The 14,487-nt window shown below is 46.3% G+C and overlaps 3 protein-coding genes across 8 annotated transcripts in view; 2 read left to right on the forward strand and 1 right to left on the reverse strand.

The window, feature by feature from the left end:
• Positions 1-14,487, reverse strand: part of LOC106986850 (GTPase IMAP family member 7-like) — a 78,457-nt gene that overhangs the window by 19,238 nt on the left and 44,732 nt on the right. The window lies entirely within an intron of this gene.
• GIMAP1 (GTPase, IMAP family member 1) lies at positions 1,093-6,350 on the forward strand. 3 transcript variants are annotated; one of them, XM_053217874.1, is made up of 4 exons: positions 1,107-1,182; positions 1,362-1,605; positions 3,956-4,004; positions 5,244-6,350. In XM_053217874.1, exons 3-4 carry the CDS (start codon positions 3,962-3,964, stop codon positions 6,110-6,112), a joined length of 912 nt encoding a protein of 303 aa, XP_053073849.1. In that variant the 5' UTR covers positions 1,107-1,182; positions 1,362-1,605; positions 3,956-3,961; the 3' UTR covers positions 6,113-6,350. The 3 variants fall into 3 exon arrangements, with proteins under 3 accessions (XP_053073848.1, XP_053073849.1, XP_053073847.1); XM_053217873.1 differs by lacking the exon at positions 1,362-1,605 and having other exon boundaries at positions 1,093-1,182; XM_053217872.1 differs by lacking the exon at positions 1,107-1,182 and having other exon boundaries at positions 1,239-1,605.
• LOC128314680 (GTPase IMAP family member 1-like) overlaps positions 1,159-14,487 on the forward strand; it is a 95,838-nt gene continuing 82,509 nt past the window's right edge. The window contains exon 1 of the mRNA XM_053217883.1: positions 1,159-1,182. The gene's annotated coding sequence lies outside the window, so the exon portion shown is untranslated. The remainder of the gene's footprint in view (positions 1,183-14,487) is intronic.

A 14,487-nucleotide genomic window follows, 5' to 3' on the forward strand; every position in this document is an offset into this window, starting at 1 on the left:
TGTGGGGATCTAACGTGCAGCAGAGTGACTATAGCTTATCCCAGTGTATCATACCTTAATAGTTACAAGAGAGTAGATGAGCTTAAATGTTCTCACTCAAAACGAGTAATGGTAAATATGTGATGTGATGCAGGTGTTAGCTAATAATACTGTGGTGGCAATTATTTTGCAATATAGAGTGTATCAAATCAACACATTGCACCCTTCAAAATTACAGTGTTACATTTCAATTATATCTCCATAAAGCTGGATAGGGTGTGGGGGGATAAGGTGGAGGGCCATGGGTTAGGTATCTTCACTAGAGAGAATGAACTGGCAAGACTGGCTAAAAATCAGGCCCCAGAGCATTAGCTTCAGGTTAACTGAAAGCCCTCACTACACACGGGGAGAGTTGACTCCAGAAACTGTAAGTGAGTTGGGCAAGATCGCAGAGTTGATTCCAGAATAAACCAGGTCCGGGGCACATAGCACCATACGCTATTGTAGCCTTCTCTCCACAATTGTCTGCCTATTTTACTCACGGCTATTTTCCTCTCTCATGACCTCCTGACAGGAGAAACAGACACTTGGGTCAGAGATACCAACTTGAGGCCAGACTAAGTCTCCTATGAAAATTCCATCCTCTTCCTGCTGTCTGATCTTTAATAGCTCAAAAGACCTCTTTTTCTTTAGGAATGAGGAGATGGCAGAGAGGACCACATTGGTGGCCCTGTCCACACTGATGTCCAGTCAAGGATTCCTCCCTGATTCCTGGGGAAGGAGATTCTCAAGAGGCCATTTTCTAGGAAAACACCCAAAAAGCAAACGGCAACTGGAGATAAGAGTAGTGGGCAGAGGCCAAAACTGAGAACAGGCCTCAGAAGTCTAAACTGCCCTTCACTGAGGTTACAGCCCCTCCCGGGAACAAGATGTGGTGCCACAGCGACCTTCAGAAAGGATCAGCACAGTCCCAAGCAGGGGGTGGGTTGCGCAGTGAAAAGAACTCAAAGGCACCACTCGCTGGCCCACCTGGCCCATGTCCTGTCCCTTTAAATCGGCACCACTGGGCCCTCCCTCCCTGGGCTCTGAGACTTCCTGCTCTGTGCTGGCAGGAACAGCCTCTGTACTCACAACCCAAGGCACAGCACCAGGTCGCAAGTTTCTGGAGCCAACCACAGAGACTGTCACCACTTCTGCTGGAAGGTGAGCACACACGGGGAGGAAGGGAGCCACCTGGGACAGAGGGGAGTGGAGGAAGTGGGGGGGTTCGGGGGGCTCTAAGGAATTCAGGGCCTGGTTGCAGCTCCCTGAGTGGGCGCCTGCATTCTACTACCTCCCAGGAAGGGGAGCGGGATCTAGAAAGAATAACTTCACCCTTGCAGGCTTTTCAGGGAGCTCTGAGTTTCAGAACAAGCAAGGGAAGAAGAAATGGTAAGCATCTTCTTCAGCCCTGGAGTGCGCACACTTTTACTTGGGACTACATACTTCATCCTGCCCTGCTCCTCGCCTGGTCAGAAAGGTGTTTGCTAGAAGCACTGTCAGGGCTGAGCACGCTGGAGAAGGCTGCAGACACTCCCTCTGAGGGCATGTGCAGCCAAGGAGAGAGACATTTCTGAGGACAAACAAGTGAGTCTAACCTCAGAACACATCGCAGAGTGGAAATCGTGTCTGTGAGCCAAGCTCCACTCACACACTCCACCTCCTCAGCCCTGTGCACCCCCAGGGACTTGCAGGAGCCAGCAACAGTTATGAACATGGTCTTCAGACCTCTGCAGTACACGTGCTTGTGTGTCCTTGCACATCCCTTCCCCCGCCCAAGCTGCCCAGGGCTCTGTGGGCTGGAGCCCTCTTCACCCCACACACTGGCTATAAATGAAGAGCTTGGACAGGATGAATGGCTCACAAACTCAGAGCAAGGAACCAATGCATTAGAATCATTCAGGGGGTTGGGGTGGGTACCTCAGTGGCTTGGTCCATTAAGCTTTGAGCCCTGGGATGGATTCTGTGCTGTCAGTTCAATGCCTCGAGCCTGCTTTGGATTCTTCATCTCCCTCTCTCTTTCTGAGCCTCCCCTGCTCGAGCTCTGTCTCACCATCTCTCAAAAAAATAAGTAAACAGTAAAATAAATTTTTTTAATTAAAAAAATCCCTCAGGAGGAGGGGTGAGAGATACCGTTTTTTTAACGTTTATTTATTACTTATTTATTTGTTTGTTTATTTTTTAGACAGACATATGAGCAGGGGAGGCACACATGAAGAAGGAGGAGAGAGAATCCGAAGCAGGCTCTGTGCTAATAGCTCAAACCCACAAACCATAAGATCATGAGCTGAACCAAAATTAAGAGTCAGACACTTAACAGACTGAGCCACAAAGGCACCCCCTTTTTTCTTATTAAAGTACACATCTATGTAACAAAATGTCAAATATATATTTTAAAGACTCCCATAAATACTTCCAAAAGACAGCAGGTTCAGGAAGCAGGGGACTACATAATATCCAATCGCATTTATGATGCTAGGAGTCTCCATGTTCTACATCAGTCAGTGACTCCAAGCCTCTAAACCCCAGATGTCAGCTCTCAGAAACTCTGGAAGAATTTTTCAAATCCCATCCCAAACCATCGCAAACCTTGGGAACTCCCATAGGGACCAGGAGTCCAGTGGATTTCCTAGAGCACACTTGGTCAGTTCCATCATCGATAAGGACGTCTTGCTTTAGCTAAATTCTTGTTCTTTGCACTGAATCTTCTGGCTGTTTCTTCAGTTCTGCTGTGCAGTGTTATGGGAGTTTGCTAATTTTTACACACAAGATCACTACTCACCTGAGGCCTGTGGGATCAACTTTACCAAGGGTTTGGGGAGCCGAAAGGGGCATTACACAGAAGACAAACCTGACATCTAACGGGTCAGAGACAAGCTATCAATCAACCCTTCCCTTTGCTTGTCCTTGTGTGTTGCCCATGGGACACAGCACGGTCACCCGTGGTAGCCAGGTGTTGCCATGAAGAGGTAGCATTTGAAATGGATGGTGGAGCACAGACAGGACTCAGACAGAAACGTGGGAGAGAATGAGTGTTCATGGGGGTGAGCGCACAGGTAGGCTGGAAAGGCCCTGAAACCTGTCCTCTGCGGAGCAGCTGACCCAGAAGGGGAGTGAGTGGGACACAGGGCTGGCGAAGCAGACAGAGCAGAGCTGCGCCCTTGTGACCAGGTCCTCGTGAGATGGAGCAGACTCCATCACTGAGTGGCTAGCTGTCGCAAATCCTGCCGGACTTGGGGTCATCGCTTAGTTTGAGAGGCCTCAGATTCGAGGCAGGAACACCAGGAGCCGGAAGGGAGTGTCCCATCTCTCCAGCACACAGGTCATATTTACACAAATGACACAAGCCAAATTCTTTGGTCTTCAGAGAGCAGATCACAGGTTCTTCACATCAACATGGAAGATAGGTATCTTTCCTAATTTTCAAAAGCAAACTGCAAACTCGCTTCTTGTCCCCCACCCCCACCCATCCCCGGCCAACCGCCCTAAGGTTGTTCCCCAAGTCACTGAGCAGAATTTCTGATTCTCAGGGTTTTCCAAAGTCTGCCCTGGCTGTGGAATCTTCTGAGAAAACTTTGTGCCTACAGTTAATGCCACTGACATAAATTACCTGGGAAATTCTCAGCTAAGGCTCACTCACTGACACAGATGACGGGTTATCACCACCACTCTGTCATTTGCATTCAGGGTCCCTGAAAGGACCAACGGGGTTCACCAAAGGTTCTCACGGTTTGGTTCCAATACCAACCAGGTCCTTCCAGGGTTCTTCCCCAAATTCTGATGTTCAGAGGAGGGCAGGAAGCATGACCTTTCATTGGGATGTCACCAGCTCTTTGGACCTTGCCTGAGCCACCTTAGGTAGTTATACCTATTCGATAAACGAATGAATGATTGAAGGAATGAAGGAACTAATAGGTTGTGTTCGGAACTCTTTCAGGTGGGCATGGGAGGACGCAAGATGGCCAGAGATGAAGAAAATGCCTATGGTAAGAAATGATTTCAGTGTGTACTTGCCCCTAGACGTCAGCTCTGGGTCCCAAGGCCATGGGCTAACTCAAGACTGAACAGAGACATTGGGGCATCTGGGTGGCTCAGTCGGTTGAGCGTCTGACTCCAGCTCAGGTCAAGATCTCCAGCTCGTGAGTTCGAGCCCCACGTTGGGCTCTGTGCTGACAGCTCAGAGCCTGGAGCCTGTGTCAGATTCGTCTCCCTCTCTCTCTGTCCCAACCCACTTGCATTCTGTCTCTGTCTCTCTCAAAAATAATTAAACATTAAAAAAAGAAAGACTGAACAGAGACAAATCCCAGACACGTCCCCATGCTGAGGTGAAACAGCTAGAGCCCCAGCTTTGCATTTTTGCTGGACCTCTGCCCCTGCCCTACTGTAGGATATTAAATGCCTTGACTAGCCTGTGCCTTGGGTCGCAAAGGGTACAATGAGGATAAACCATCTACTCTGATCCCCACAGAAGTTGTGGAAGGTTGAGATCATGGACTAGAGGGAACACGGTTTACCAGGTAGACTGTGTCCGTGAACAAGGATGGAGGGTTAACTGTGTCTTACTGGAAGCAGGTTTCCTAGAGAGAAGAGGGAGGAGGAGGGGAAGTGGAGGAAGGAAGAAGCAAAGAGATCCTGTCACCTAATATTCTGAGCAACCCTGGGAGACACAACTCTCTGTCACCCCTCCCATTATGCAGAAGACGTTGAACGCTTAGACTAAACTTGCCCAAGGTTCCACAGCTGGCACATGCGGGGCTGTGATTCCAACCCGGGGTTGTCTGGGACTCCAGACAGCCCTTCACTCCCAGGCCTTCTGTGCCCCCCCACATCTCCTCGCTGGGATGGCCCCTGGGAGAAGTCTGGCAGAGGCCTGGGAAGTCGTCAAGCACGGAGCAGCTCTGCACGGTGCGGACGACCACAGGTAATGTCAGCTGAAGTCATGGCCTGCGACCTTCGAGGGGGACCCTCCAGAGCAGTGTGTACCCGGTGCCAGAGCATGGACTGGGGGGCAGGTGCACGCACTGGAGCCAAAGATGGAAGAAAGGTGGCTAAAAATGCCCCCGGAGTCGCACAAGCTCTAACCAGAGCGCCTGGGAAAGGCCTGGTTGGACAAGCAGAAGCGGGAGGCGTCGGTGCCCTCCTCCGTTCAGGAAGCAGCCCAGAGCCCAGGTGGAGCGGGATGCGCGCTCTCAGGACGGCGGCCCACGCCTACTCTGTCCTCACAGGTTCCCAGGACCCGGAAGACCAGCAGCCCCTCGCGCAGGAGCGCAGGCTCAGGCTCATCCTGGCCGGCAGGACCGGAGTGGGCAAGAGCGCCACGGGCAACAGCATCCTGGGCCACAGGCTCTTCCCGTCCAGGCTCGCGGCCACCCCGGTGACCAGAAGCTGCACCCTGGGGAGCCGCAGCTGGGCCGGGTGGCGCGTGGAGGTCACCGACACCCCCGACCTCTTCACCGCCCAAGGCCGGCACGCGGACCCGGACTGCACCGAGCGGGCCAGCTGCTACCTGCTCTCGGCGCCCGGACCGCACGCGCTGCTGCTGGTCACGCAGCTGGGCCGCTTCACCGCCCAGGACGAGGAGGCGGCGCGCGGCGTCCGCGAGCTGTTCGGCGCCGGCGTCCTGGCGCGCGCCGTGGTCGTCTTCACGCGCCGGGAGGACCTGGAGGGGGCCTCGCTGCACGACTACGTGCGCGCCACCGACAACCGCGCGCTGCGGGCCCTGGTGGCCGAGTGCGGCGGCCGCGTGTGCGCCCTGGACAACCGAGCGGAAGGCGCCGAGCGCGATGCGCAGGTGGGCGAGCTGCTGGCGCTGGTGGAGCGGCTGGCGCTGGAGCACGACGGCGCGCCCTTCACCGACGACGTGTACGGCCTGGCGTGGGCCCGGCGCCACGCGCGTCCCGAGGACACGCTCCGCCTGGTGGCTGCGCGGCTGGCGGCCCGCGGTCTGGGGCGGGGGTGGGGTCGGCAGTGGGGGCGGGGGCGGCGCTGGCTGGAGGCCACAAGGCGGTTGTGGCCGCTGGCGCTCCTGCTGCTGGGGGGCGCACTGTTACTTGTCCTGCTGCTTCTCCAGCGGGGGGCTCCAGGGCCAGATTGAAGGCTCTGCCCTTCCAAATGTGGGGAGCCTGGAGGGTAAAGGGGCTGGGTCAAGGCGCTGAGGGGAACTTAAACCCAATTTCAAAGGAAACCTGGAGTTTCAGACTGGGAGTCTTAATGACTCAGGACGCCTTGGACACTGTATCGACTTTGCAAAGGCTCAAGTTCACTTTTAGCATTCAAATGTCACTTTTGACTATATGTACACTATTCAAATAAATGTGGTTAACTTTCAAATGTCCTTAATTCATTTTAGGAGTTTGGATGTATTTTTCCTTCTTGAAAAAATAGTGCATTGACTGGTAGTGTTTTATATAGAAAGTGGATTCATGGCAAAGGGAAACAAACATTTTTTGTGTGTGTGAGCATTTATCAAAACGTAGACACTGTCTTAGTCCGCTTGAGTTGCTATTAGAAAAAAAAACAAACAAACAGGAAAGCTCTCAGTTTTCCCCCATTGAGGATATTAGCTGTGGGCTTTTCATAAATGGCTTTTATGATGTTTAAGTATGTTCCTTCTCTCCAGACTTTCTCCAGGGTTTTTTTTAAGAAGGGATGCTGAATCTTGTTTAATTGTTTTTATGCATCGATTGACAGGATCACATGGTTCTTTTCTTTTCTTGTATTAATGTGAGGTATCACATTGATTGATTTGCATATGTTGAACCAGCCCTGCAGCCCAGGAATGAATCCCACTTGATCACGGTGAATAATTCGTTTTATATGCTGTTGAATTTGATTTGCTAGTAACTTACTGAGAATTTTTGCATCCATATTCATCAGGGATATTGGCTTGTAGTTCTCTTTTTTTTGCTGGGTATCTGTCTGGTTTAGGAATCAAAGTAATGCTGGCTTCAAAGGTTGAGTCTAGAAGTTTTCCTTCCCCTTCTATTGTTGGAACAGCTTTAGAAAGATAGGTATTATCTCTCCTAAAATGTCTGGTAGAATTCCCCAGGGAAACCATGTGGTACAGGACTCTTAGTTGTTGGGAGATTTTTGATAACTTATCAAATTTTTTATTTCTTCCTGTTTGACTTTTGGAAGTATGTGGGTGCTTAGGAATTTGCCCATTTCTTCCAGGTTGTCCAATTTGTTGGCATATAATTTTTCATGGTATTCCTTGAGAATTACTTGTATTTCTGAGGGATTGAGATCAGGAACACGACAGGGATGTCCACTCTCACTGCTGTGTTTACCATGGTGTTGGAAGTTCTAGCATCAGCAATCAGACAACAAAGGAAATCAAAGGCATCAAAATTGGCAGAGATGAAGTGAAGCTTTCACTTTTTGCAGATGACATGATATTATACATGGTCACACCTAGATCAGAGCTTCAGGTCCTTAAGAAGAAGGTTTTCTTACCATCAATGCCACCTTCTGCAACATGGTAATTGTTGATTCCAAACCCCAGAGAATGCAGTCTAACTTAGGAAGAATTTCAGATAATCAAGATACTTCTTAACAGGAAGAAAGAACTTCAGAACAATTGCCTCAGATATTCCATTTTGTATTTTTGTTCATAAACATAGACTAGGCCGAAAATAAATAAATGAAATAAACATAGACCACTGTTTTAAAAACATGCCAGAAATTATGCAACCTTACATCCACATTCACAAATGATGACAAATGCACTCTGGGTTGTTGTTCATGGAATATGTGCACAGCACTTTGGCAAATGATCGCTGTCTCTGGAACATGCATCTTCAGGGCTCATCACTCACAACGTCTCTGAAACTCCCTCAGCAGAGTCGTCTTCAGAGTTAAAGGCGACAATGGAAGACAAGTCTCTAATGTGTAGCTTCTTTTTGCTTCCAAACACTAGCATGCTTTGGTCACTCACCCTATTTACCAGATTGAGATTGTCAAAAATGAAATTCACTCTCAAAAGGCCAAGTTGTGGTCTCTAAGTGTACTCAGAAATTTAGCCCCAGTCACGCCACAAGCCTGCCGGCAAAGTCACCCACACAGATGTAAAGATCATGTGCATTCGGTGCTGTGCTCTTGACAGCCTGTCCTCTCCTCGGATGCAAGGATGTGGACACTCCTTGGCACAGATTTTTAGCTGGTCAAGTCTTGGGTCTGATTGATCTTGAATAAGTAAGGCCCAGGGCCCAGAGGGACCCTGACCACCTGAGATATTGGAGGCCCTACTCCACCTCTCTGAATCTCTAGATTCTCTGTGATTTACATATAAATGTCCCTCCCTGGTGGGATGTGGGAACTTCCTGTCAGTTCTCTGCACGAGCAAAGTGCCTGTCACCTGGATTCCCAGTGCTACACTCATAGGAAACACACACCTCAGTTACAGGATTAGGATGGGCAAGATCTTGGGGTTCTTCTCTACTGGAATCTCCTCTCCATCAAAGTCCTCTTATGTGCAACTATGTGATTAAATAAGAGGGATGTCACAAGGACAGGGAGAGAAGACACTTATTCTTTCCTCCCATCGGCCCTTCAAACTGGCTCCATCCGTGCCACCTGAAGGAAACCTTACACAGGTTCTGCCTTAAACAAAAAACCTTTCCAATCACTATTGGTCACATTCATGTACTCAAATCATCTAGTGTAATAATCACACTCTCAATTTCACTGAGGGGTGGGGTGCCTGGGTGACTCAGCTGAGCGTCTGACTTCAGCTCAGGTCATGATCTCGAGGTCCATGGGTTTGAGCCCCACGTTGGGCTGTGTGCTGACAGTTTGGAGCCTGGAGACTGCTTCCGATTCTGTGTCTCCCTCTCTCTCTGCCCTGCCCCTGCTCATGCTCTCTCTCTCACACAAATAAATAAACACTTGAAAAAATTTTCAGAAGGAGTTAACATGGCAGAGAAATAAGGGAATCTGAAGTTCCCTCGTCCCTCAAACACAGAAGTATTGAAGTGAGAAGGCTTGAAATTCCAGGAATCCAGGCTACAGAGTGACAGAAACATCTCCAGGGGCCCATGGGGACAATGTGATGGGCCATAGATGCATGATTTCAAACTGGGAGAGATAAAAAAAGACAGCGTAGGAACGGAGGGGAGGGATCCCCTTCTGCAGAAAGACAAAAGAAAGCGAAAGAGAGGTTGCAGAAGTGGAAGGTTGTATTTGGACAAGAGAAAAAACATGGGTTGGGGAACAGAAAAAATGGAGAAAGAACCAATTTTTAACTGCAGGGCTTTCTCCGGCCTCTTTGTGTACCTGGGGAGGAGGGGAGCCAGCCCAAGCTCTGTAGCCAGCTCCCAGGCACAGTTGGAGAGAGCAATCCCCTCCCTTGAGCGCTGTGGGAAGAAGGCAAATAGCCATTCCAAGGACAAAGGACACTGCAGGACCCCCCCACCACCCAGAGGCCCTTTGTGCCCATACACTGGAGTGACAGTACGCCAGAACTGGGGCACGTGGAGCAGGATCCTTTAAGACATTGGGGTTTGAATCCCAGCCGACTGCCTTGGAGACCCAAGATCCTGGAGCGAAACAGACTGCCCACTCGTGCTCCTGTGGCACTGTGAGGACGACCTGAACAGAGTGGTCTAAGATGCCTGGTCTGGGGAGGAGAGACTGGGGTGTCACCATTTTACTCCCCATCACCAGCAAGGTGGGGCTTCAGGGAACGGACAATGGATCGACAGTGGAGGTGGACCTGCTCACACCAAAGCATGCCCCTCTGCACCTGGTAACTGTGTGTCTAACAGAGCAAGACTCAACACTGACTGAACCAGACAGTCCCTCCTCCAGACCAGCACAGGCACTGGATACAAGGCACCATCAGATGTTGGTCCAGTAGTTTTGCATTCTCTGATTTGATTCTTGGTCAATTTTTATTTTATGTATATATATACATATATTCTTCTTCTTCTTCTTCTTCTTCTTTCATCCTTCTTCCTTCTTCTTCTTCTTCTTCCTCTTATTTCTTCCCTTCTCTAGGCTGGTTATTCTGGTTGTTGGTTTGTTTAAGCAGACATTTTTAATCTATTCTCTTTATGCCTCTTCTGTATCTCCTTTATTTTCCTCTCTCTCTCTCTCTCTATGGACTAAGCCATAAAGTTTCTCTGATCTCTGTTTGGTCAATTTTTTTTTCTTTTCCTTTTCCCTGCCCCTGTCATTTCTCTCTTTGTATGGGATAAAGCCTCTTCCACCACCACCACCCCCATTAAAAATTTCTTTTTCCAAGCATACTTCAACAACAAATCAAAGCACTCCGGGTGGAAGGTCCAAACCACCACTAGGAATAGGGAGATAAAGTAATCAGAGTCTAAACGACAGAGAGCACAAAACACACTCCAAAAATACCTCTTGAAGGGCCAGGCCCTGGACAACATTATGACCCCCTGTTTTAATATAATAGTCTTCACAGGAGCAAGACCCATAAGAAGCTATTAAAACACATAAGGGACAGAAAACAAGGCAAAATGATGCAACGGAAGAATTCTCCTCAAAAGAAATTCCAGGAGGAAATGACAGCTAGAGAATTGCTCAAAACAGATATAAGCAATATAACTGAGCAAGAATTTAGAATAATAGTCATATTACTGGGCTTGAAAGAAGCATAGAAGACAGAAGAGAATCTATTGCCACAGAGATCAAGGAACTAAGAAATAGTCACAACGAATTAAGAAATGCTGTAATTGAGGTGAAAAATAAACTAGATACAGTGACAGCAAGGATGAAGGAGGCAAAGGGTAGATTAAGTGAAATAGAAGATAAAATTATGGAAAATGATGAAGCCAAGAAACAGAGAGATAAGAACATACTAGACCCAGAGGGGAGAAATAGAGAACGAGGAGATTCAATGAAACATAATAATATCCATATGATAAGAGTTCCAGAAGAAGAAGAAGAAAAGAGAGAGAAAAAGGGAAGAAGGTTTACTTGAACAAATTTTAGCTGTGAACTTCCCTTATCTGCGGAAGGAAATGGACATCCAAATCCAGGAGACAAAGAGAACTCCTTTCAGATTTAACAAGAATAGATCTTCTCCACAGAATATCATAGTGAAACTGGAAAAAATACAAAGATAAGGAGAAAATTCTGAAAGCATCCAGGGAAAAACTAGCCTTAACCTATAAGAGTAGACACATAAGGGTAGTAGCACACCTATCCACTGAAACTAGGCAGGCAAGAAGGGAGTGGCAGGAAATATTCAATGTGCTGAATAGGAAAAATATGCAGCCAAGAATCCTTTATCCAGCAAGGCTGTCATTCAGGATAGAAGGAAAGATAAAGGCTTTCCCAGACAAACAAAACCTGAAGGAATTCATGAACACTAAACAAGTTCTGCAAGAGATCCTTAGGGGGACTCTGTGAGTGGAATGCTGCAAAGACTACAAAGGACCAGAGACATCACCACAAGCATGAAACCTACAGGTCACACAATGACACTAAATCCATATCTTTCAATAATCACTCTGAAGGTAAATGGACTAAATGCCCCAATCAAACACATAACATATCAGAATGGATTAAAAAAAAAAAACCAAGATCCATCTATATGCTGTCTACAAGAGGTCCATTTTAGACCTGAGGACACTTTCAGATTGAAAGTGAGGGGATGGAGAACCATCTATCATACTACTGGAAGTCAAAAGAAAGCTGGGGTAGCCATACTTATATCACACGAACTAGATTTTAATCTAAAGGCTGTAACAAGACATGAAGAAGGGCAATATATCATAATTACAGGGTCTATACATCAAGAAGAGCTAACAATTGTAAATGTTTATGCTCCCAACTTGATTGCACCCAAATACATAAATCAGTTAATCACAAACATAAGTGATCTTATCGATAGAAATTCTGTAATTGGAGGAAACTTTAATTCTCCACGTACAACAATGGACAGATCGTCTGGGCAAAAAAAATCAATGAAAAAACAATGGCTTTGAATGATACAGTGGACCAGATGGACTTGACAGATATTTCCAGAACTTTTCATCCAAAAGCAGCAGAATTCTTTTCGAGTGCACATGGAACATTCTCCAAAATAGATCACATCCTAGGTCACAAAACAGCCCTCAACAAATATAAAAGAACCGAGATCATACCATGCATATTTTCAGACAACAATGCTATGAAACTTGAAGTCAACCACAGGAAAAACTTTGGAAGCCTCCAAATGCCTGGAGGTTAAAGAACATCCTACTAAAGAATGAATGGGTCAACCAGGCACTTAAAGAAGAAATTAAAACGTATATGGAAGCAAGTGAAAATGAAAACATGACAGTCCAAATCCTTTGGGATGCAGCAAAGGCAGTTCTAAGAGGAAAATACATTGCAATCCAGGCCTATCTCGAGAAATAAGAAAAATCCCAAATACAAAATCTAATAGCACACCTAAAGGAAGTAGAAGCAGAACAGCAAAGAAACCCCAAAGCCAGCAGAACAGCAGAAGAAGAGAAATAATAAAGATTAGAGCAGAAATAAAAAATATAGAACACCCCGCCAAAAAAATACAGTAGAACAGATCAATGAATCTAATAGCTAGTTTTTTTCTTTTCTCGAAAAAACAAACAAAATTGATAAACCCCTACTCGGGCTTCTCAAAAAGAAAAGAGAGAGGACCCAAATAGATAAAAAGCACAAATAAAAGTGGACAGATCACAACCAACATCACAGAAATACAATTCTCAGGGAATACTATGAAAAATTACATGCCAACAAACTTGACAACCTGGAGAAAATGGACAAATTTCTAGACACCCACACGCTACCAAAACTCAAACAGGAAGAAGTAGAAAATTTGAACACACCCATAACCAGTGAAGAAATTGAATCAGTTGTCAAAAACCTAACAACAGATAGGAGTCCTGGGCCATATGGCTTCCTAGGGGAATTCTACCAGACATTTAAAACAGAGTTAATACTTATCCTTCTCAAGCTGTTCCAAAAAAATAGACATGGAAGAAAGCTTCTGGACTCATTCTGTGAAGTCACCATTACCTTGATTCCCAAACCAGACTGAGACCCCACTAAAAAGGAGAATTACAGACCAATATCACTGGTTAACATAAATGCAAAAATTCCTAACAAAATACTAGCAAATCAAATTCAACCGCATCTCAAAAGAATTATTCACCACGATTAAGTGGGATTCATTTCTGGGCTGCATGGCTGGGTCAATATTCTCAAATCAATTAATGTGATACATCACATTAATAGAAGAAAGGATAAGAACCATATGATCCTGTCAATAGATGCAGAAAAAGAACTTGACAAAATATAGCATCCTTTCTTAGTAAAAGCCCTCAAGAAAGTCGGGATAGAAGGAACCTACCTTAACTTCATAAGAGCCATGTATTAAAAGCCCACAGCTAATACCGTCCTCATGGAAACAAAGTAAGAGCTTTCCCCCAACATCAGGAACATGGCAGGGATGTCCACTCTCATGGCTGTTGTTTAACATCATGTTGGAAGTCCTAGCCTCAGCAAGCAGACAACAAAATGAAATAAAAGGCATCCAAATTGGTGAAGAACTCAAACTTTCACGTTCCACAATGACATGATACTCTACATGGAAAACCTGAAAGACTCCACCAAAAAGCTACTAGAACTGATACATGAATTCAGCAAAGTCACAGGATACACAACCAATGTACAGAAATCAGTTGCCTTTCTATATACCAATAATGAAGCAACAGACAACTTTCGTACACCATACACAAAATTAAACTCAAAATTGATGAAAGACCTAAATGTGAGAGAGAAAACCATTAAAACCCTAGAGGAGAAAACAGGCAATAACCTCTTTGACCTGAGCCCCAGCAATTTCTTGCTCGACCCATCTCCTAAGGCAAGGGAAATAAAAGAAAAAATGAACTCTTGGGACCTCATCAAGATAAAAAGCTTCTGCACTGCAAAGGAAACAATCAACAAAACAAAAAGGCAACCAATGCAATGGAGAAGATATTTAAAAGTGACATATCAAACAAAGGGTTAGTATCCAAAATCTATAAAGAACTTACCAACCTCAACACCCAAAAAACAAATAACCCAGTGAAGAAATGGGCAGACAACATGAATAGACACTTTTCGAAAAAAGACATCCAAATGGCCAACAGACACATGCAAAGATGTTCAACGTCACTCATCATCAGGGAAATACAAATCAAAACCACACTGAGATGCCACCTTACACCGGTCAGAGTGGCTAAAATTAACAACTCAGGAAACAAAAGATGTTGGCGAGGATGTGGAGAAACGGTAACTCTCTTAACTGTTGGTGGGAATGCAAACTGGTGCAGCCGCTCTGGAAAACATTATGGAGGTTCCTCAAAAAATTAAAATGGAACATCCCTACAACCCAGCAATAGCACTACTCAGAATTTATCCAAAGGATACAGGAGGGCTGATTCACAGGGGAACATGTACCCCAATATTTATAGTAGCACTTTCAACAATAGC

The sequence above is a fragment of the Acinonyx jubatus genome, chromosome A2 (assembly GCF_027475565.1).
Source record: "Acinonyx jubatus isolate Ajub_Pintada_27869175 chromosome A2, VMU_Ajub_asm_v1.0, whole genome shotgun sequence".
NCBI classification, from domain to species: domain Eukaryota; kingdom Metazoa; phylum Chordata; class Mammalia; order Carnivora; family Felidae; genus Acinonyx; species Acinonyx jubatus.